This window comes from Pogoniulus pusillus, chromosome 43 (genome assembly GCF_015220805.1).
Source record: "Pogoniulus pusillus isolate bPogPus1 chromosome 43, bPogPus1.pri, whole genome shotgun sequence".
Taxonomy (NCBI): Eukaryota; Metazoa; Chordata; class Aves; order Piciformes; family Lybiidae; genus Pogoniulus; species Pogoniulus pusillus.
This window is the reverse complement of record NC_087306.1, coordinates 2,074,881-2,097,545: the sequence shown is the minus strand read 5'-3', so window position 1 is coordinate 2,097,545 and position 22,665 is coordinate 2,074,881. Positions and strand designations below refer to the sequence as shown.

Here is a 22,665-nt window from a genome sequence, read left to right as displayed (position 1 = left end):
GACCTGCTCCCAGTAGCCATAGGGAGGCCAAAGCCAAACTTAACCCTTCCCATCCCCCCCCACCCCTGCCCCTAACCTCAGTGCCAGTGCTCTGGTGCCAAGCAGGGTTGGGTGGCACAGGAGGGAAGCAGCTCTCAGTTCACCTCAGCTTTGCCCCATTGCTGCCAGTCACCTCCCTGGGGGCTCCTGGTGCCAGCCTGGCGCCTTGGGAACGGGCAGGGAAGGGAACCTGCCACAAAAGCCTTCCTCGCTTGGGCACCCTTGGTAGGGGGGGCAGGGAGTGGGTACAGCTGGCAGCCCCCAGGCTGGCACTCAGCCACAGCTGCAGAGCTGAAAGGGTTTTGTGTCTGGTTCCAGAGTCCTGAGGCTGAATTCAAATGATCCTGATGGAGCGGAGAAAGCTCCTGGCATGGCCTTGGCACTGCCAGCCTGGGCCTGGGGGACTGGGGTTTGGCACTGCCAGCCTGGCCCTGGGGGACTGGGGTTTGGCACTGCCAGCTTGGGCCTGGGGGACTGGGGTTTGGTACAGCCAGTTTGGGACTGGGGGATTGGGGTTTGGCACTGCCAGCTTGGCCCTGGGGGATTTGGGTTTGGCACTGCCAGCTTGGTCCTGGGGGACTGGGGTTTGGCACTGCCAGCCTGGCCCTGGGGGATTTGGGTTTGACACTGCCAGCTTGGGACTGGGGCACTGGGGTTTGGCACTGCCAGCCTGGCCCTGGGGGACTGGGGTTTGGCACTGCCAGCTTGGGCCTGGGGGACTGGGGTTTGGTACAGCCAGTTTGGGACTGGGGGATTGGGGTTTGGCACTGCCAGCTTGGTCCTGGGGGATTTGGGTTTGACACTGCCAGCTTGGGACTGGGGCACTGGGGTTTGGCTGCCCAGACTGAGGTCCTGGTGGGAAAGGGGTGGGTTGTGGTCTGCATGTGATGGGTGATGCCCATGGAGTGTGGTGCCAGGAGGCTGTAGGTCCATGGTGTGTGGTGCCAGGGGCTGAGCATCCATGTGTGTGATGCCAGGGGCTGTAGGCCCATGCTGTGTGATGCCAGGGGCTGTACATACAATGTAGATGGTGCCAAGGGCTGTGTGTCTGTGGTGCATGGTGCCAGCATCTCTATGTCCATGGCACTTGGTGCCAGGGGCTGTATGCCCATGGTGTGTGGTGCCAAGGGCACTATGGCCATGGTGCCAGGGGCACTATTGACACCTTCATCCTGGTGCATTGGTCCCATGGGTAAAGCCCAGGAGCTCTGAGTGCTAAGGGGTGCCAGGCAGGATGGCAGCCTCCTGTCAGACTGGCACTGGCAGCCAACAGCCTGGCCCAAAGAGCACCACAGTGGTGCCAACTCGGCTCCTGTGGCTGCTGAAATCGATGGGGCACAAAGAGCTCAGCAAGTGGAAAGCTGCCCCCAGTGCCAGGGTTGCCAGCCACAGGGTGCAGGCTTAGGGTGAAGGGAGGCTGAGGAGACCTCCAGCTCCCTGTGCCAAGGGGTGAGAGGGCACCAGGGCTGTGCTCCCCTGCATGGCACAGGAGCAGCTGCCACATCCCCGCTGGCATCCTGCCCTTGGGTCACACCGACCCCATGGAGCTCCCCAGGCTGGAGGCTGTGGGGAAGGACCTGGCAAGGGGGTTGGTGCCAGCAGCTGGAGGTGAGCCAGGGGGTGCCCAGCTGGCCAAGGAGGGCACCAGCAGCATGGCCTGGATCAGGCAGCAGCAGCAGCAGGGCAGGGATTGTCTGCCCTGGGATGGGCACTGGGGAGGGCACTGCTGGAAGCCTGGAGTCAGGTTTGGGCTCCTCAGTGCCAGGAGGACGTTGAGGGTGTGGAAAGGGCACAGAGAAGGGCAAAGGAAGGTGGGCAAGGGGCTGGGGAGCAGCAGCTGAGGGCACCCCTGGGGGGATGAGGCTGGAGAGGAAGAGGCTGAGAGACCTCCTGAGGCTCTGCAGCAGCCTGAGAGGAGGCTGGAGCCAGGTGGGGGTTGGGCTCTGGTGCCAAGGCACAGGGCAAGGGGAGATGCCCTCAGGTTGCCCCAGGGCAGGTTCAGGTTGGGCATGAGAAGAAACTTCTCCACTGGAAGGGTTCTGCAAGGCTGGCACAGGCTGCCCAGGGAGGTTGGTGGTGGAGTCCCCATGCCAGGAGGGGCCTCAGAGCTGTGGGTGCTGAGTGCCATGGTTCAGCCCCAGCCTTGGCAGAGCTGCAGAACGCTTGGCCAGGGTGACCTGGCAGGGCTTTGCCAACCCAACTCATGCTGTGATGCCCTCCAGGGTGGCTTCAAGAGGCCATCTGGGCTCCATCCATGCCCCTCCCTGACATGCTCACTGCTCCCTGGGCTGGGCTGGGCTGGGGGGGGGAGGGCACCGGTGCCAGCCGTGCTTGCCACTAGGTTGTCCTTCCAGTGCCCACCCCCAAGCCTGCTGGGAACGAGCCCCTTTGTGCCAGGCAGCCTTGAGAGAGAGGCCTGGCACATAATGGTGGCACTGCAGGGCCCCGACGTTCCCAGGCGTGAGCTGAATGCCAAGGAGGAGCCTCCTGCTCCCGCCCTGCCCCCACCCTTTGTGTGCCCTCAGCTCCTCTGTCCCCTGCCCACCCAACCCTGCCCCTTTGTGTGCCCTCAGCTCCTCTGTCCCCTGCCCACCCAACCCTGCCCCTTTGTGTGCCCTCAGCTCCTCTGGCCCCTGCCCACCCAACCCTGCCCCTTTGTGTGCCCTCAGCTCCTCTGTCCCCTGCCCACCCAACCCTGCCCCTTTGTGTGCCCTCAGCTCCTCTGTCCCCTGCCCACCCAACCCTGCCCAACAGCCCTGGCAGCTCAATGACCTCAATCCACTACCCCTAACCCTCCCCCCCAAGCAGGGCACATGTGCCCAGGGGCACACACATGCACTTGTGCCAACCTGCAGAGGGACACAGCGTGGGTGGGTGCCCTCTTCATCCTCCTCTCCTTCAGGGGTGACCCCACCCCAGCTGTTGGCTCTTCTGCTGGTTGCCAACTCCCCACCATGCAGAGGAGCTTTGCCATGGTGCCCCTGGGCATGCAGTGCCAGGTCTGGCATCGCTTCGCTCCCTGATGGTGCCCAGGAGTTGGGTTTGGCATTTCTGTGTCTTCAGGGCCAGGTTGGACTTTGCTGGGCCCAGGGGAACTGACTGGGGGAGGTTGGGTAGGACCTGACTGGTGGAGGTTGGGTAGGACCTGACCAGTGGAGGTTGGATTGGACCCAACTGGTGGAGGTTGGTTAAGACCCAACTGGTGGAGGTTGGATTGGACCCAACTGGTGGAGGTTGGTTAGGACCTGACTGGTGGAGGTTGGATTGGACCCAGCTGGTGGAGGTTGGTTAGGACCTGACTGGTGGAGGTTGGGTAGGACCTGACCAGTGGTAGTTGGATTGGACCCAACTGGTGGAGGTTGGATTGGACCCAACTGGTGGAGGTTGGTTAGGACCCAACTGGTGGAGGTTGGTTAGGACCTGACTGGTGGAGGTTGGATTGGACCCAAGTGGTGGAGGTTGGATTGGACCCAACTGGTGGAGGTTGGTTAGGATCTGACTGGTGGAGGTTGGATTGGACCCAACTGGTGGAGGTTGGTTAGGATCTGACTGGTGGAGTTTGGATTGGACCCAACTGGTGGAGGTTGGTTAGGACCTGACTGGTGGAGGTTGGGTAGGATCTGACTGGTGGAGGCTGGATGGGTCCCAGTGGCTCCCAATCACTTCTGCTGGCTCCTTGCTGCCACCAGGGCACATCTCCTTCTCCTCTCCACCATCCAAAGCTCAAGCTTACCCTGAGGCCACGCTGGTGCCAACCTCTCTGTGCCCTCCATGCCACACAGCCATGGGGCACCTGAACCTTCATGAGCAGAGTCCTCTCCCCAGCCTCTCCTCCTCCATCTCTGCCTTCATCTTTGCCTTCCAAGCCCCCTTGGTGACTTCTTCTCTCACAGGGCAGAGCATGGCCTCAACCCTCCCCCTGCTGCTGCTCTGGGCTCTCACCCCCACGGTGATACCAGAGATGTTTGGCCCTGAAGATGCCACAGGTAAGTTGGCACCACCCAAACCTCTCCCTGCCCCAATCACCTCTCCCTGCCACCTCTCACAACCTCCTCTCTCCTCCCTCCCCAGACGACCTCAAAGCTCTGCAGGTCTCCATCCCTCGGTACCCAGCCCCGGAGGCAGTGCTGGCAGGGGACATCACCATCCCCTGCCTCATCACCTACCTCGGCCCTCAGCCCACCGCTGGCACCGCTGGCACCGGCGGGCGCCGAGCCGTCCTGGGCACTCCCCGGGTCAAGTGGACTTTCATCTCGGAGGGCAACGAGGTGGAGATCTTGGTAGCCCGCGGGGACAGGGTGAAGGTGAGCGAGGACTACCGGCTGCGGGCGTCGCTGCCGACCTTCCACCGGCGCTACACCGACGCCTCCCTGCGGCTCACCGAGCTGCGCCCCAGCGACTCGGGCATCTACCGCTGCGACGTGCAGCATGGCATCGAGGACGGGCACGACCTGCTGCGCCTCAGGGTCAAAGGTAGCTCCTGCCGGGCAGCCGAGGGCTCTCCTGGGGTAGAGCCTCCGAGGGCTAAAAGCCTGCCCAGGGCTCTGCTTCTGGCCCGGCAAAGGCTTTGCCAGCGAGGGTGTGGGGGTAGCAGGGAGGGAGGAGGAGATGCTGCCAAGGGGCGGCCAAGGCTGGAGCCAGCCGGGAGGATGAGGTCGTCCTGCAAGGGTGAAAGCAGGTGGAGGTCAAACAGTGAGGCTGAGGTCCTCCTGCAAGGGTACAAGCAGGTGTAGATCTACTCCCGAGGCTGAGGTCCTCCTGCAGGTGAGGAGGTGAGAGTAGGTGAGAGCAGGTGAGAGCAGGTGAGGAGGTGAGAGCAGGTGAGAGCAGATGAGGAGGTGAGAGCAGGTGAGCAGGTGAGAGCAGGTGAGGAGGTGAGAACAGGTGAGAGCAGAGAGCAGGTGAGAAGGTGAGAGCAGGTGAGGAGGTGAGAGCAGGTGAGAGCAGGTGTGAGCAGGTGAGAGCAGGTGAGGAGGTGAGAACAGGTGAGAGCAGAGAGCAGGTGAGAAGGTGAGAGCAGGTGAGGAGGTGAGAGCAGGTGAGAGCAGGTGAGGAGGTGAGAGCAGGTGAGAGCAGGTGAGAGCAGGTGTGAGCAGGTGAGAGCAGGTGAGGAGGTGAGAACAGGTGAGAGCAGAGAGCAGGTGAGAAGGTGAGAGCAGGTGAGGAGGTGAGAGCAGGTGAGAGCAGGTGAGAGCAGGTGTGAGCAGGTGAGAGCAGGTGAGGAGGTGAGAACAGGTGAAAGCAGAGAGCAGGTGAGAAGGTGAGAGCAGGTGAGGAGGTGAGAGGAGGTGAGAGCAGGTGAGAGCAGGTGAGGCAGTGAGCAGGTGAGAGCAGGTGAGAGCAGGTGAGAGCAGGTGAGAGCAGGTGAGGAGGTGAGGAGGTGAGAGCAGGTGAGGAGGTGAGAGGTGAGAGCAGAGAGCAGGTGAGAGCAGGTAAGAGCAGGTGAGAGCAGGTGAGGAGGTGAGGAGGTGAGAGCAGGTGAGGAGGTGAGGAGGTAAGAGCAGGTGAGGAGGTGAGGAGGTAAGAGCAGGTGAGGAGGTGAGAGCAGGTGAGGAGGTGAGGAGGTAAGAGCAGGTGAGGAGGTGAGGAAGTAAGAGCAGGTGAGGAGGTGAGGGCAGGTGAGAGCAGCTTCTGGAGGCTCCCCCTGGCTGCAGATCCTCCTCCCTGCGTGGGCTCGGAGGGGACTTCCCTGAAGCCCCTTCCCCACGCCCTCCTTCCTCTCTCTCTCCCCCCCTCAGGAGTGGTGTTCCACTACCGGGAGGGTTCCCTACGCTATGCCTACACCTTCCCCGAGGCTCGGGCAGCCTGTGCCAGGATCGGTGCCAGCATTGCCACCCCCGAGCAGCTCTATGCTGCCTACCTGGGCGGCTACGAGCAGTGCGACGCCGGCTGGATCTCAGACCAGACCGTCAGGTGAGGGCCACCACTGGCACCTCCAGGTTGTGCCCCTTCCCCCCTTGGTGACCCCCCCCCCCGTGCCCATCTCTCCTCTCCCACCCCAGGTACCCCATCCACACGCCACGGGAGGCCTGCTATGGAGACATGAACGGAGTGCCAGGGGTGAGGAACTATGGGGTGGTGGACCCCCAGGACATGTACGACGTCTACTGCTACGCCGAGGACCTGCCAGGTGCCCACGGTGCCCCTCTGGGTGCCATCCTGCCTGCCTCTGCTCTGGTGGTCACTGTAACCCACCCCATAACCTGTTAGGAATGCCCCAAAAGGTGCCCTGACCTGCAGGTGTTGGCCTTCAAAAGGTGGAGGGTAGCAAAGCAGGAGAGATGCAACCTTGGTGTGAGAGCTCCAGCCCTGGCATGAGAGATCCAACCTTGATGTGAGAGCTCCAACCTTGGTGTGAGAGCTCCAGCCCTGGCATGAGAGATCCAACCTTGGTGTGAGAGCTCCAGCCCTGGCATGAGAGATCCAACCTTGGTGTGAGAGCTCCAGCCCTGGCATGAGAGCTCCAACCTTGGTGTGAGAGCTGCAGCCCTGGCATGAGAGCTCCAACCTTGATGTGAGAGCTGCAGCCCTGGCATGAGAGCTCCAACCTTGGTGTGAGAGCTGCAGCCCTGGCATGAGAGCTCGAACCTTGATGTGAGAGCTCCAGCCCTGGCATGAGAGCTCCAACCTTGATGTGAGAGCTCCAGCCCTGGCATGAGAGCTCCAACCTTGGTGTGAGAGCTCCAGCCCTGGCATGAGAGCTCCAACCTTGATGTGAGAGCTCCAGCCCTGGCATGAGAGCTCCAACCTTGATGTGAGAGCTCCAGCCCTGGCATGAGAGATCCAACCTTGGTGTGAGAGCTCCAGCCCTGGCATGAGAGCTCCAACCTTGATGTGAGAGCTCCAGCCCTGGCATGAGAGATCCAACCTTGGTGTGAGAGCTCCAGCCCTGGCATGAGAGCTCCAACCTTGATGTGAGAGCTCCAGCCCTGGCATGAGAGCTCCAACCTTGATGTGAGAGCTCCAGCCCTGGCATGAGAGCTCCAACCTTGGTGTGAGAGCTGCAGCCCTGGCATGAGAGCTCCAACCTTGATGTGAGAGCTGCAGCCCTGGCATGAGAGCTCCAACCTTGGTGTGAGAGCTCCAGCCCTGGCATGAGAGCTCGAACCTTGATGTGAGAGCTCCAGCCCTGGCATGAGAGCTCCAACCTTGATGTGAGAGCTCCAGCCCTGGCATGAGAGCTCCAACCTTGGTGTGAGAGCTCCAGCCCTGGCATGAGAGCTCCAACCTTGATGTGAGAGCTCCAGCCCTGGCATGAGAGCTCCAACCTTGATGTGAGAGCTCCAGCCCTGGCATGAGAGATCCAACCTTGGTGTGAGAGCTCCAGCCCTGGCATGAGAGCTCCAACCTTGATGTGAGAGCTCCAGCCCTGGCATGAGAGATCCAACCTTGGTGTGAGAGCTCCAGCCCTGGCATGAGAGCTCCAACCTTGATGTGAGAGCTCCAGCCCTGGCATGAGAGCTCCAACCTTGATGTGAGAGCTCCAGCCCTGGCATGAGAGATCCAACCTTGGTGTGAGAGCTCCAGCCCTGGCATGAGAGCTCCAACCTTGATGTGAGAGCTCCAGCCCTGGCATGAGAGCTCCAACCTTGGTGTGAGAGCTCCAGCCCTGGCATGAGAGCTCCAACCTTGGTGTGAGAGCTCCAGCCCTGGCATGAGAGATCCAACCTTGATATGAGAGCTCAAGCCTTGGCATGAGAGATCCAACCTTGATATGAGAGCTCAAGCCTTGGCATGAGAGATCCACCACTGGCATGGGAGCTCCAACATTGGTATGAGCGCCCCAACCATGGCATGAGAGCTCCAACCACAGCTTGAGAGCTCCATCCTTGGCATGAGAGCTCCAGCCACATCCATGCCCATGCCCGTGGCACCCATGCCCATGCAGACCAAACACAGACAGAGCCTCCCACGAGGTCCTCACCTCCAAACCACCTTTGGTGCTACCAAACGCCCACCCTTGGGAAGCTTCCCACCTCTTGCCCACCTCCAACCCTCCTCCTCCTCCTCCTCCTCTCCTTCCTCTCTTCTCAGGGGAGCTCTTTTTGGAGACCACCCCCGGCAAGTTCACGCTGGCAGAGGCTGCGCGGCGCTGCCGGGCGCTGGGGGCACGGCTGGCGAGCCCGGGGCAGCTCTACGCAGCCTGGAGCGCAGGGTTGGACGCCTGCAGCCCCGGGTGGCTGGCGGACGGCAGCGTCCGGTACCCGATCGTCACCCCCCGGGAGCGCTGCGGCGGAGCCCTGCCCGGAGTCAAAACCGTTTTCCTCTTCCCCAACCGCACCGGATTCCCGCAGCGGCACAGCAGATACGACGCTTACTGCTTCCGAGGTACGCGGCCGCCCCGGCGCCACCCGCACCGTACCGGCGCCACCCGCACCGCCCCGGCGCCACCCGCACCGCACCGGCGCCACTGCCGCTGCCACCTCACCACTGCCACCCGCACCGCCGCCGCCACCACCACTGCTGCCACCTCACCACTGCCACCCGCACCGCACCGCCACCACCACTGCTGCCACCTCACCGCTGCCACCTGCACCGCACCGCCACCACCACTGCTGCCACCTCACCGCTGCCATCCCGCACCGCACCACCGCCGCCACCACCGCCACTGTCCCCTCACCGCTGCCACCCGCACCGCACCACCACCACCACTGCTGCCACCTCACCGCTGCCACCTGCACCGCACCACCACCACCACTGCTGCCACCTCACCGCTGCCACCTGCACCGCACCGGCGCCGCCACCACCACTGCTGCCACCTCACCGCTGCCATCCCGCACCGCACCGGCGCCGCTGCCCCTCACCGCTGCCACCTGCACCGCACCGGCGCCGCCACCACCACTGCTGCCACCTCACCACTGCCACCCGCACCGCACCGGCGCCCCCACCACCGCCGCTGTCCCCTCACCGCTGCCACCTGCACCGCACCGCCACCACCACTGCTGCCACCTCACCGCTGCCACCTGCACCGCACCGCCACCACCACCGCCGCTGTCCCCTCACCGCTGCCACCCGCACCGCACCGCCACCACCACTGCTGCCACCTCACCGCTGCCACCTGCACCGCACCGGCGCCGCCACCACCACTGCTGCCACCTCACCGCTGCCACCCCGCACCACCCCGCCGCCGCCACCACCGCCGCTGTCCCCTCACCACTGCCACCTGCACCGCACCACCACCACTGCCGCTGCCCACACTGTGCCACCACCACCGCTGCCATCCCACCACTGCCACCTGCATCGTATCACCACCACCACTGCTACCTGCACCGCACCACCTCCACCACTGCTGCCATCCCACCACTGCCACCTGCATCGTATCACCGCCACCACTGCTACCTGCACCCCACCACTGCGACCCACACCACTGCCACCTGCACCGCACCATAGCCATGGCCACCCCCACCACCTGCGCCTCACCACTGTCACCACCTGCATCCCACCACTGCCACCTGCACCTCATCACTGCTACCTCACCACTGCTACCCCACACTGCACCACCACCCTGCCACTGCCACCTGCACCTCACCACTGCCACCACCACCCTGCCACTGCCACCTGCACTCCACCACTGCCACCACCACCCTGCCACTGCCACCTGCACCTCACCACTGCCACCACCACCCTGCCACTGCCACCTGCACCTCACCACTGCCACCACCACCCTGCCACTGCCACCTGCATCTCACCACTGCCACCACCACCCTGCCACCTGCACCCCGCTGCTGCTACCCACACCTCACTACTGCCACTGCCATCAAGCATCTCAGGAGGGACATTGAGATGCTTGAGTGTGTCCAGAGAAGGGCAACGAGGCTGGGGAGAGGCCTTGAGCACAGCCCTACGAGGAGAGGCTGAGGGAGCTGGGATTGGTTAGCCTGGAGAAGAGGAGGCTCAGGGCAGACCTCATTGCTGTCTGCAACCACTTGAAGGGTGGTTGTAGCCAGGAGGAGGTTGCTCTCTTCTCTCAGGTGGCCAGCACCAGAACGAGAGGACACAGCCTCAGGCTGTGCCAGGGGAGATTTAGGCTGGAGGTGAGGAGAAAGTTCTTCCCTGAGAGAGTCATTGGCCACTGGAATGGGCTGCCCGGGGAGGTGGTGGAGTCGCCGTCCCTGGAGCTGTTCAAGGCAGGACTGGACGTGGCACTTGGTGCCATGGTCTGGCCTTGAGCTCTGTGCTAAAGGGTTGGACTGGATGAGCTGTGAGGTCTCTTCCAACCCTGGTGATGCTGTGAGGCTGTGAGACTGTGAGACTGTGGTACTGTGATGCTGTGGTACTGTGATGCTGTGAGGCTGTGATGCTGTGATGTTTACAGCTCATGCCCCCTCCCAATCACCCATCTGCCTGGGAACTGCCCAGTGGGTGCTGGGTGCCTGCTGGGTGCTGGGTATCTGTTGGGTGCCCAGTAGGTGCTGGGTGCCTGTTGGGTGCTGGATATCTGTTGGGTGCCCAGTGGATGCTGGGTATCTGTTGGGTGCCTGTTGAGTGCTGGGTATCTGTTGGGTGCCTGTTGGGTGCCTGTTGGGTACCTGTTGGGTGCTGGGTATCTGTTGGGTGCCCAGTGGGTGCTGGGTATCTGTTGGGTGCCTGTTGAGTGCTGGGTATCTGTTGGGTGCCTGTTGAGTGCTGGGTATCTGTTGGGTGCCTGTTGGGTGCCTGTTGGGTACCTGTTGGGTGCTGGGTATCTGTTGGGTGCCCAGTGGGTGCTGGGTGCCTGTTGGGTGCTGGGTATCTGTTGGGTGCCCAGTGGGTGCTGGATGCCTGTTGGGTGTCCAGTGGGTGCTGGGTGCCTGTTGGGTGCCTGTTGGGTGCTGGGTATCTGTTGGGTGCCCAGTGGGTGCCAGGTGCTGTCTGCATTCCACTCAGGTGCTGGGATCCCAGCAGGATCCCTGTGCCCTCTGTGCAGTGCCATGATAGGGCAGAGGGAGTTTGTGCTGTTGAGACAGGACAGGGACACCTCCTCGGGGGTCTGTGTCACGATAGTGGAGGGGTGACCTGGGGGGGCTTGATACAGCCTGGTGCTGATATATCGTGATAGGAGGGAGGGGAAGTGTCTGTGCTCTGCTTGCTCTGAGCAGTGCCTGCTGTTGTGTCACGACAGAAGAGAGGTCTGAGCAGTGCCTGCTGCTGTATCGTGATAGGGGAGGAGTCTGAGCAGTGCCTGCTGCTGTAACGCGATAGAGGAGAGGTCTGAGCAGTGCTTGCTGCTGTGTCACGACAGAAGAGAGGTCTGAGCAGTGCTTGCTGCTGTATCGCGATAGAGGAGAGGTCTGAGCAGTGCTTGCTGCTGTATCGCGATAGAGGAGAGGTCTGAGCAGTGCCTGCTGCTGTGTCACGATAGAGGAGGAGTCTGAGCAGTGCCTGCTGCTGTATCGCGATAGAGGAGAGGTCTGAGCAGTGCCTGCTGCTGTGGCAGGGCAGAGGAGAGATCTAAGAAGACAGAACAGAGGTGTCCTGCCTGGCACCGTGGAGCAGTGCCAGTCCTGTGGGCACCACTCTGGGCTTGGTTGATCCCCGAGGGCTGCCAGGCTGGGGCAGGTCCCCGAGGAGTGCCAGGCTGCCTGGGGGTGATGCCTCCGGAATCGCTGGATGCTGGCAGGGGGAATGGGCAGGGAGGGAAGAAGGAGCCAACCCACAGCCCTCTGCAGCCCCTCGGGGACACGGTGGGGTGGTGGCATGGGGGTGGTGTCCTCCCGGGTGCCACCCAGCTCCCTGCCTCAGTTTCCCTATCTCTCACGGGCTGTGTGAGGCAGGAGGGACCTGTCCCAGCCACCCTCGAAGCCATCACCCCTGAGACCCACTAAGTCCACACTGCCTGGGGTGGGACCCCCCTGGGAACCCTCCCCGGGATGGAACTGCCGGAGGAGGAGGAGGAGGAGGAGGAGGAGGAGGAGGAGGAGGAGGAGGAGGAGGAGGAGGAGGAGGAGGAGGAGGAGGAGGAGGAGGAGGAGGAGGAGGAGGAGAGGAAGGAGATGTAGGAGTGGGAGCAGAAGGAGGGGAGGGAGTAGGAGGAGGAGGGAAGAGGAGGAGGGAAGAGGAGGAGGGAGGAGGAGAGAGGGAGGAGAAGGAGAAAGAGGAGGAGGAGAGGGAGGAGGGAAGAGGAAGGAGGAGAGAGAGGAGAAGGAGAGGGAGGAGAAGGAGGAGGAGGAGGAGGAGGAGGAGGAGGAGGAGGAGGAGGAGGAGGAGGAGGAGGAGGAGGAGGAGGAGGAGGAGGAGGAGGAGGAGGAGGAGGAGGAGGAGGAGGAGAAGGAGCAGCTGTTGGAAGAAACAGAAGGTTCCAGCACTGACAATGCAGCCGAAGCCACCAGCCTGAGCTGCTGGGGGGGGTCTGGAGGAGGAGGTCTGGAGAGCTCCAGACTGGTGGCTCCAGGGTCCCTGAGGTGGTGGCAGCCAGCACCACCTGTGCCACCTGCAGCAGGCAGGGCCCAGGAGCTGGTGCCCACCAAAGCCCCACGGCTCCCAGCCAGGCTGTGGCACTCAGGAGCACCTGGCAAGGGTCTGAGACTGCCCCTGCTGAAAAGGGAAGGTGAGGAGGGCTGAGTGCCCACTCTGTGCCAGGCTGAGGAGAGCTGGGTCCTTACTGGGATGCCAGGCTGAGGAGAGCTGGATTCCAATTGGGGTGCCAGGCTGAGGAGAGCTGGGTCCCAGCTGAGGGGAACTGGATTCCAATCGGGATGCCAGCCTGAGGCAGCAGAGCTGGGTGCCCACCAGGACAATCAGGCTGAGCTAAGAGCTGGGTCCTCACTGGGATGCCAGGCTGAGGCAGCAGAGCTGGGTCCTCACTGGGATGCCAGGCTGAGGCAGAGCTGGGTCCTCACTGAGATGCCAGGCTGAGGCAGCAGAGCTGGGTCCTCACTGGGATGCCAGGCTGAGGCAGCAGAGCTGGGTCCTCACTGAGATGCCAGGCTGAGGCAGCAGAGCTGGATCCTCACTGGGATGCCAGGCTGAGGCAGCAGAGCTGGGTCCTCACTGGGATGCCAGGCTGAGGCAGCAGAACTGGATCCTCACTGGGATGCCAGGCTGAGGCAGCAGAGCTGGGTCCTCACTGGGATGCCAGGCTGAGGCAGCAGAACTGGATCCTCACTGGGATGCCAGGCTGAGGCAGCAGAGCTGGGTCCTCACTGAGATGCCAGGCTGAGGCAGCAGAACTGGGTCCTCACTGGGATGCCAGGCTGAGGCAGCAGAGCTGGGTCCTCACTGAGATGCCAGGCTGAGGCAGCAGAACTGGGTCCTCACTGGGATGCCAGGCTAAGGCAGCAGAGCTGGATCCTCACTGGGATGCCAGGCTGAGGCAGCAGAGCTGGGTCCTCACTGGGATGCCAGGCTGAGGCAGCAGAGCTGGGTCCTCACTGGGATGCCAGGCTGAGGCAGCAGAACTGGATCCTCACTGGGATGCCAGGCTGAGGCAGCAGAGCTGGATCCTCACTGGGATGCCAGGCTGAGGCAGCAGAGCTGGGTGCCCAAGGGACAATCAGGCTGAGCTTAGAGCTGCCTCCCCTCCCGCCGCGGCAGCGCTGCCCCTTAGCCACCGAGGGCATCTCTCTCTCTCTGTCTCTCTCTCTCTCTCTCTGTCTCCCTCCTGCCAAGCGCGGGGCAGTAATTCCCCACTTTCTTTCTGCCCACAGAAGGGACAAACTCCATCCCTGAGGGTGCCCGAGAGCCCGAGGGCTTCCAGGAGATTGTGGCGGTGGCACAACAGCTGGAGGAGCTGCAGCTGCCCAGGGCGCCCACCGAGCTCGAATCGCGAGGGGCGATTTTCGCCATCCCTTTCTTGCAGGATCCTCACCTGGAAAAGCCAAGCCAGACCCCCCCGGAAGACTCAGCGGGGTCAAAACCCCAACACCCCCCGCTAGAGACCTCCGTGTCCTCCTCAGGTCACCCAAGTCTCTGCCACCCACCCGCCCCTGCTGGCCAAACTCTGTCCCCTTCGGCAGAAGCGAGCTGGCAGTGCCCTCCAGCTCCCCACCCCCACCCCACCCTACCCCGCCCCGGTCCGGCTCTGAGGCAGGAGGCTGTGCCGCTTTAGCCTGTGCCAGGGAGGGGGAGGAGGTTAAGGGCTGGGATGAAGAGGAGGATCCTGAGGGATTGCAAGGAGAAGGTGGAAGTGCCCACGGGTGCCTGGGTCGGCAGCGGTGGCTTCGTTCCTCTCATGGAGGGAGTGGCTGTGGAGAGGGCATTGGTGCCAGGGCAAGGGGGCATCAGAAGGGAATCCTTTCCAGTGAGGGTGGTGAGAAGAGAAGGCTCCAGGGGCAGCCATGGGCAGGGCATTGGTGCCAGGGCAGGAGGGCATCAGAAGGGAATCCTTTCCAGTGAGGGTGGTGAGAAGAGGAGGCTCCAGGGGCAGCCATGGGCAGGGCATTGGTGCCAGGGCAGGAGGGCATCAGAAAGGAATCCTTTCCAGTGAGGGTGGTGAGAAGAGAAGGCTCCAGGGGCACTTTTGGGCAGCTTGCCAGGATCCAGAGGAGTCTCCAGGAGAGCCTTTGGGCAAAGGCTTGGAGTGCCAGGGTGAGAGGTGATGGCTGCAGGCTGGCAGAAGCTGGATTGAAATGGGAGAGGAGGAAGAGGAGGAAATTCTTCCCCAGGAGGGTGCTGAGGCACTGGCACAGGTTGCCCAAGGAGGTGATGGAGGCTCCAAGCCTGGAGGTGTTTCATGGCCAGGCTGGATGGCAGCTGGAGCAGCCTGGATGGGCTGGCAGGAGGTTGGAACTGGATGAGGATGAGGAAGGTCGAGATCCCTTCCAACCCAACCCAGATGGGAGCTGAAGCAGCCTGGATGGGCTGGCAGGAGCTGTCCCTGTCCCTGGCAGGGGGTTGAAACTGGATGAGGATGAGGATGATGAAGGTCGAGATCTCTTCCAACCCAACCCATCCCACCCTTGGCTGCTGGGCTGTGGTTGGCAGTGCCAAGAGCTGCAGGAAGCTGCTGGTGGGCAGAGGGAGAGGAGCCCAAGGGGCACCTGTGCCAGGGCTGGGCTTGGCAGTAGGGTGAGGCAGAGCTTGGTTGGATGATGCTGGACGATGCCACAGAGGGGCTCGGGGGGTGGGTGTTGGTTCTTCTCCTCTGCATCTCGGGGGGCATTTTCCTGGGCATCTTTGTACTGCTGCTTGCCCCTGCCCAGGCTGTGCCCGCCGCGGGCAGGACCTGCGGTGCCAGCGGGCGGTGCCGGTGCCCGCAGCCTCGGCTGGCTCCTCCGTGCCAGGGTCCTCACTGCCTTTCTGCCTTGCCCTTTGCAGAGGAGGAAGAGGGAGCGGCGCTGGGCAGGGACCTTGGCAGCAGAGGGCAAGACCCCTGGCAGCCCACGGAGCAGGATGGAGCCCCTGGCACACAGACGCACTCCACGGCCCCACGGCCAGGCTCGGAGGGACCCACCGGTGCCTCGTCCCCAGTGGGAGCTGCAGCAGGTGACACGGAACCCCCTGAGGGAGGCTTCCCTCCGCCACCCGACCTTGGCACCCCCACCTGCCACCCCCACGCCCCGCGGGAAGCCGTGGGGCAGCCAGCCCGAACTGCCAGCCCCGGGGCACCTGGGCACCGGGGGACGTCGCCGACCGGTGCCACCTCTGCCACCTCGACAGAGAGCAGACAGCCTGGTGGGACCCTCCGAGGCGGTGCCAAGGCTCCGGATGACGCCGAGCTCTCGGGGGACGTGGTGGAAGGTCCTGGGGGGTCCCCGCTGCCCGCCGCGCCCCCACCCGAGGAAGGAGAGGAACCGTCGGGGGCCCTGTGGCTCCCCTCGCCCGCGGCCCCGGGGGACAGGGGGACTGTCCCCGAGGCGGAGGTGACAGCGGGCACGCCTTGGCACACGGAGGTGCCAGGGACGGGAAGCCAAGAGGTTGTGCTGCGACCTCCGGGCACCGAGCGTGGGATTCCTGCTGGGTCTTCAGAAGAGGAGGAAGAGGAGGAGGAGGGAGAGAAGGAGGAGGAAGAGAAAGAGGAGGAAAAGAAAGAGGAGGAAGAGAAGGAGGAGGAAGAGAAGGAGGAGGAAGAGGAGGAGGAGGAGGAAGAGCAGCCCACCCCCTCCATTGCCACCCTGGAGGGTTTCCTTGCAGCCATTCCGGGAGAACCAGGTGGGACCCCCAGGGATGCTTTCACCTCTCCCCACGCCGACACCTTCGGGGTCACCCCTGTGGGTACCTCATCGGGGGACCCTTACCCCAGCACCCCTGGGCCCCTGCCAGCCCTCCCCACCGAGCGTGCCAGCGTCGGGGCTGGCTCCGGCTCAGCCAAAGGACCTCCTGGTGCCACCCTGACCCTGGGGGCAGCCCTGCTGGCTGCTGCCTGGCACTAGGGCAAGGCGACAGCTGCGCTCCCCCCCCCCCCCCTGTCCGTCTGTCCCTTCCTCTCCTTCTGTCCTTCCTTTCTTTCTCCTCCTCGGCTTGTAGGGAGGGAGGGGAAGAGGTTTTTAGGTCGGCAGAGGGCATCTGCTCGGCGAACAAAATCGGTGCCAGCTGATTTGTGCCCTTAAAGGGACCAACGACGGCGACAAACCCAACCCCCCCCCCCCCCCGCCCCCGACCTCTTTCTACTTCTGTGAAGTGTTTTAAAAGACTCTTTCCGTGAAAAAAAAAACAAACCCGAACCCTTCCATAACCTTCCTTCACCCCCCCCCCCCCAAGAAGCAGCTAAAAGCTCTCCCCCCCCCCCAGAGCCCCCTCCCAAACCTCCTCCTCTCACTAACTGTGGTACTAATAAAGGCGATGGAAACCTTTCTAGAACCAGCCTCTGGCTGCAGCTCTGCGTCCTTGCGCCTCCTGCTGCCCTCCTCCCGCTCACTCACTAATCCTCTGCTCCTCTCCCAGCCTCTGAACCTGTGCCCCCCCCCCCCCGGGAGGTGTTTTTGGGTCCGGGGGGGTTGTGGCTGCTTTGCATCCTCCCTGCTGCCCTTGGGAGCTGATGGTAGGAGCACAGGGAGGGGTTTGTACCACTTTGGGGTCGTGAAGTGACTTCAGTGATCTCTTATCCCCTCCTCAGCCTCATCCCTGAGTCTATGACCCCCCCAGGGAGGTGAATTTGGGTCTGGGGGGGGGGTTGTGGCTGCTTTGCATCCTCCCTGCTGCCCCTGGGAGCTGATGGTAGGAGCACAGGGAGGGGTTTGTACCACTTTGGGGTCGTGAAGTGACTTCAGTGACCTCTTGTCCCCTCCTCATCCTCACCTCTGAGTCTATGACCCCCCCAGGGAGGTGATTTTGGGTCTGGGGGGGTTGTGGCTGCTTTGCATCCTCCCTGCTGCCCTTCCTTGGCATGAGGGAGCTGATGGCAGGAGCACAAGGAGGGGTTTGTACCACTTTGGGGTCGTGAAGTGACTTCAGTGATCTCTTGTCCCCTCCTCAGCCTCATCCCTGAGTCTATGACCCCCCCGGGGAGGTGATTTTGTGTCTGGGGGGGTTGTGGCTGCTTTGCATCCTCCCTGCTGCCCTTGGAAGCTGATGGCAGGAGCACAGGGAGGGGTTTGTACCACTTTGGGGTCATGAAGTGACTTCAGTGATCTCTTGTCCCCTCCTGATCCCTGAGTCTATGACCCCCCCCCCTCCAGGGAGGTGTTTTTGGGTCCGGGGAGGCTGTGGCTGCTTTGCATCCTCCCTGCTGCCCTTGGGAGCTGATGGCAGGAGCACAGGGAGGGGTTTGTACCACTTTGGGGTCGTGAAGTGATTCAGTAACCTCTTGTCCCCTCCTCATCCTCACCTCTGAGTCTATGACCCCCCCAGGGAGGTGATTTTGGGTCTGGGGGGGTTGTGGCTGCTTTGCATCTTCCCTGCTGCCCTTCCTTGGCATGAGGGAGCTGATGGTAGGAGCACAGGGAGGGGTTTACCACTTTGGGGGGCACTGAGGGATCATGAAGTGACTCAGTAACCTCTTGTCCCCTCCTCATCCTCATCCCTGAGTCTATGACCCCCCCAGAGAGGTGTTTTTGGGTCCGGGGGGGTTGTGGCTGCTTTGCATCCTCCCTGCTGCCCCTGGGAGCTGATGGTAGGAGTGCAGGGAGGGGTTTGTGCCCCTCAGGGGGGCACTAAGGGGTCATGGGGTGCAGCCCCACCCCAGCTTGTGCCACTCCATGCTCAAGTGACCCAAAGTTGCTTCAGCCTCCTCCTCCTCTCTCCCCCCTCCCCGCCAAAGGGAGAATATCTCCTCCCCTCCCCCTGCTCCCCAGCACATCAGGGCTGGGCTGGGTGAGTGGTGGGCACAGGTGGGCACAGGTGGGCAGACTGAGAGGGGTTCCCAGCTCCCATCTGCTCCCAGCAGCTGAGTTCTTGCCCCATGGAATCAGAGAATGGTTTGGGTTGGAAAAGACCTCAAGGATCAAGGAGGAAAAGAACCTCCAGGATCAAGGAGGGAAAGATCCTCAGGGATCAAGGAGGAAAAGAACCTCCAGGATTAAGGGGGAAAAGATACTCCAGGATGGAGGAGGGAAAGATCCTTCAGGATCAAGGAGGGAAAGAGCTCCAGAATCAAGGAAGAGAAGAACCTCCAGGATCAAGGAGGGAAAGATCCTCAGGGATTAAGGAGGAAAAGAGCTCCAGGATCAAGGAGGAGAAGAACCTCAGGGATCAAGGAGGGAAAGATCCTCAGGGATAAAGGAGGAGAAGAGCTCCAGGATCAAGGAGGGAAAGAACCTCCAGGGTCACAGAGGAAAAGATCCTGCAGGATCAAGGAGGAAAAGAGCTCCAAGATCAAGGAGGGAAAGATCCTCAGGGATCAAGGAGGGAAAGAGCTCCAGGAACAAGGAGGAAAAGAGCTCCAGGATCAAGGAGGGAAAGATCCTCAGGGATAAAGGAGGAAAAGATCCTCCAGGATCAGCCCAGAGCTTACCCAGGAAGTCTGTGGCTGCCTCCTCCCTGGCACCACCCAGGGCCAGCTGGGTTGAGGCTTTGACCACCCTGGGCTTGGTGGGAGGTGCCCACAGCAGGCAGGTTGGCACTGGATGTCCCTCGAGGTCCCTTCCAACCCGTTCCATGCTCAGTGTCCAACCCTCCCCAACCATCTCCCCTCTGGGCTCCCTGCTTAGGGCAGAGGGTCCCCTGTGTGCCATCCCTGCCCCCCCCCCCCCCTCGGCCTGGCAGTGCCCTCATGGCTCCCTTGGCACTGAGGATGCCCTGGCAGCCAGTGGGCACACCTCGTGGCACTGCTGGCAAGGAGAGGAGCCGAATGTGTGGCATTAGGACCCGAAATAGCTGTGCCCACCCTTCGGGGGAGGGGGGGCCCGGGTCGGGTGTCCCTGGCAAGCCGCTGGCACCTTGGCATCGGTGGTGATGGAGAGGGAGGGAGGAGGGGGAGGAGGTGCCGGCGCCTGGAAGATGAGTGAGGGCAGAAGCATCGCTCCTGGCACGGCTCCAGGAAGCAAAGGGGCATGAAATGGGCATCGTTAAGGCTGAAGGGTGTCAAGGACTTCGCCTCCTCTTCCTCGCCTGGCCGCGGCCGCCGGGACTCGATGTTCCGCAGGCGCTTAACGAGCGGAACGGGGACGGGGACAGGGCGGGGGGGGGGATGGGACGGGACGGGGACGACAGAGCCCAGGGCAGGCTGAAGGTGACGAGAGGAGGAGAGCAGCGAGGCTGGGCACTGGCTGGGCACTGGCTGGGCACTGGCTGCCAGGCTCAGGAGGTGATGCTGAAGCCTTTGGCCCTCTGAACCTCCCCCTCCCCTGCCCAGAATCATGCTGAAGGTGCCCAGGGGTTGGCACAGCAGGGAGGTGGAGGGCAGGGGTTGGCACAGCAGGGAGCTGAGGGAGGAGAAGGGCAGGGGTTGTCATAGTAGGTGGAGGGCAGGGGCTGGCACAGTGTGCCAGGCAGCTGAGGGTCAGGGGCTGGCACACAGTGTGCCCAGGCAGCTGAGGGTCAGGGGCTGGCACACAGTGTGCCCAGGCAGCTGAAGGACAGGAACAGCCAATTCATGTCCCTGTGCCCTGCTGGGAGGTCAAAGCTCCAAGTCTGGGCAGCTCTGGGCTGGCAGAGCTGGCACAGCTTGCCCAGGGAGCTTGGAGGTGTTCAAGGCCAGGCTGGGTGAGGCCTGTGGCCGGTGGGAGGTGCCCATGCCCACAGCAGGAGGTTGGCACTGGCTGAGCTTTGAGGTCCTTACCCACCCAAACCCATTCCAGCTACCTCTGAACCCCAAGGCCTGAGGGCAGCTGGGGTGGCACTGGGCACATCTTCCTGTGCCCAAGCCCTTCCCTTGCCAGGCTGGGTGCCCACAGTGGGCAGCTCAGGGACCTGCTGGCTGCTGCCCGTGGGGCAGTGGCACTGAGGAGGTCTCTGAGCTGCCCTGGCTGAGGACTTTGTCTGTGCCCAGCAGGTGGCTGCCACCCCAACCCCTGCCTCAACGGAGGCACCTGCACGGAGGATGGTGCCCACCTGGCATGCCTGTGCCTGCCTGGCTATGGAGGCAGCAGCTGTGAAAGATGTGAGTGCCACAGGGCACAGCATGGTGCCTGCTGCCCACCTTGGCCCCCCAGATCCCACCATAGTGCCCAGTGCCCACCATGCCCCCCAGATCCCACCATAGTGCCCAGTGCCCACCATGCCCCCCAGATCCTACCATGGTGCCCAGTGCCCATCATGCCCCCCAGATCCCACCATAGTGCCCAGTGCCCACCATGCCCCCCAGATCCCACCATAATGCCCAGTGTCCACCATGCCCCCCCAGATCCCATCAGAGTGCCCAGTGTCCACCATGCCCCCCCAGATCCCACCATGGTGCCCAGTGCCCACCATGCCCCCCCAGATCCCACCATAGTGCCCAGTGCCCACCATGCCCCCCCAGATCCCACCATGGTGCCCAGTGCCCACCATGCCCCCCCAGATCCCACCATAGTGCCCAGTGCCCACCATGCCCCCCCAGATCCCACCATGGTGCCCAGTGCCCACCATGCCCCCCCAGATCCCACCATAGTGCCCAGTGCCCACCATGCCCCCCCAGATCCCACCATAGTGCCCAGTGCCCACCATGCCCCCCAGATCCCACCATGGTGCCCAGTGCCCACCTTGGCCCCCCCAGGTCCCTCCACACCTCCTCAGGTCCCATCTCAGCCCCCCCAGGTTCCACCAAGGTCCCTCAGGTCCAATCATGAGCCCCCCCAGGTCCCACCACTGCCCCAGATCCCTCCCAAGTCCCACCTCAGCCCCCCCAGGTCACTCCACAGCCCCCCCAGATTTCACCACTGCCCCTCAGGTCCTGTGCTGAGCTGAGCTGAGTTGAGTTGAGCTGAATTGAGCTGAGCTGAGTTGAGCTGAGCTGAGCTGAGTTGAGCTGAGCTGAGTTGAGTTGAGCTGAGCTGAGTTGAGTTGAGCTGAGCTGAGTTGAGTTGAGCTGAATTGAGCTGAGCTGAGCTGAATTGAGCTGAGCTGAATTGAGCTGAGCTGAGTTGAGTTGAGCTGAATTGAGCTGAGCTGAGCTGAATTGAGCTGAGCTGAGCTGAATTGAGCTGAGCTGAGCTGAATTGAGCTGAGCTGAGCTGAATTGAGCTGAGCTGAATTGAGCTGAGCTGAGCCAAGTTGAGTTGAGCTGAATTGAGCTGAGTTGAGCTGAATTGAGCTGAGTTGAGTTGAGCTGAGCTGATCTGAACTGATCTGAGTTGAGCTGAGCTGAGCTGAGCTGATCTGTGCTGAGCTGAGCTGATCTGTGCTGAGCTGAGCTGAACTGATCTGTGCTCAGCTGAGCTGAGCTGATCTGTGCTGAGCTGAGCTGAGCTGATCTGTGCTGAGCTGAGCTGAGCTGATCTGTGCTGAGCTGAGCTGAGCTGATCTGTGCTGAGCTGAGCTGAGCTGATCTGTGCTCAGCTGAGCTGAGCTGATCTGTGCTGAGCTGAGCTGAGCTGATCTGTGCTGAGCTGAGCTGATCTGTGCTGAGCTGAGCTGATCTGTGCTGAGCTGAGCTGATCTGTGCTGAGCTGAGCTGAACTGATCTGTGCTGAGCTGAGCTGATCTGAGCTGAGCTGATCTGTGCTGAGCTGAGCTGAACTGATCTGTGCTGAGCTGAGCTGAGCTGATCTGTGCTGAGCTGAGCTGAACTGATCTAAGCTGAGCCGAGCTGATCTGAGCTGAGCTGATCTGAGCTCCACCACCTTGACCCTCTCCTCTCTCCCCTCCTTGTGTCCCCCTCCCCCTGCCCTCCCCCCGCGGCGGCTCAGCCCTGCGGCAGTGCAGCGCAGGCTGGGACAGCTTCCAGGGCGCCTGCTACAGACACTTCTCCACCCGGAGGAGCTGGGAGGATGCCGAGACCCAGTGCAGGCACCACGGGGGGCACTTGGCCACCATCCTGACCCCCGAGGAGCAGGACTTCATCAACGGTAGGTGCCCGGGGGGGGAGGGGAGGGGAGGACGGGGGGAGGGAGTGGGGGGAGGGAGCCTTGGCAGGCCTCAGGGGGAGGCTGCTGAGGTAAAAAACGTGGCCAAGAATGGAGGCAGGGCCTGGGGATGCTGAGAGAGGAGGGAGGGAGGGAGGGAGGGAGGGAGGGAGGGAGGGAGGGAGGGAGGGAGGGAGGGAAGGTGGAGGGAGGGAGGGGTGAAGGGATGGAGAGAAGGAGGGAGGGATGGGGAAGGGAGGGAAGTATGGAGGGAGGGATGGGGGAGGGGTGAAGGGATGGAGGGAGTGGAGGGGGGAATGGAAGGAGGGATGGAGAGAAGGAGGGAGGG

The 22,665-nt window shown here is 62.6% G+C and overlaps 1 protein-coding gene across 1 annotated transcript; it reads left to right on the top strand.

Moving 5' to 3' along the window:
• Positions 1–3,744: 3,744 nt before the first annotated feature.
• Positions 3,745–22,453, top strand: BCAN (brevican). The gene is made up of 10 exons (XM_064175941.1): positions 3,745–4,025; positions 4,111–4,512; positions 5,778–5,952; positions 6,042–6,169; positions 8,074–8,367; positions 13,665–13,913; positions 15,274–15,441; positions 15,616–16,107; positions 20,327–20,434; positions 22,161–22,453. The coding sequence occupies exons 1-10, from the start codon at positions 3,824–3,826 to the stop codon at positions 22,451–22,453; spliced, it is 2,511 nt and encodes an 836-aa protein (XP_064032011.1). The 5' UTR covers positions 3,745–3,823.
• Positions 22,454–22,665: the final 212 nt, after the last annotated feature.

Excerpts from the sequence above, each read along its gene's own strand:
- BCAN (XM_064175941.1), top strand. The coding sequence starts at position 3,824 with ATGGGGCACCTGAACCTTCATGAGCAGAGTCCTCTCCCCAGCCTCTCC. Across the intron at positions 4,026-4,110 it reads TGGCCCTGAAGATGCCACAG|ACGACCTCAAAGCTCTGCAG; the intron begins GTAAGTTGGCAC and ends CTCCCTCCCCAG. Across the intron at positions 15,442-15,615 it reads CCCAGTGGGAGCTGCAGCAG|AGAGCAGACAGCCTGGTGGG; the intron begins GTGACACGGAAC and ends CCACCTCGACAG.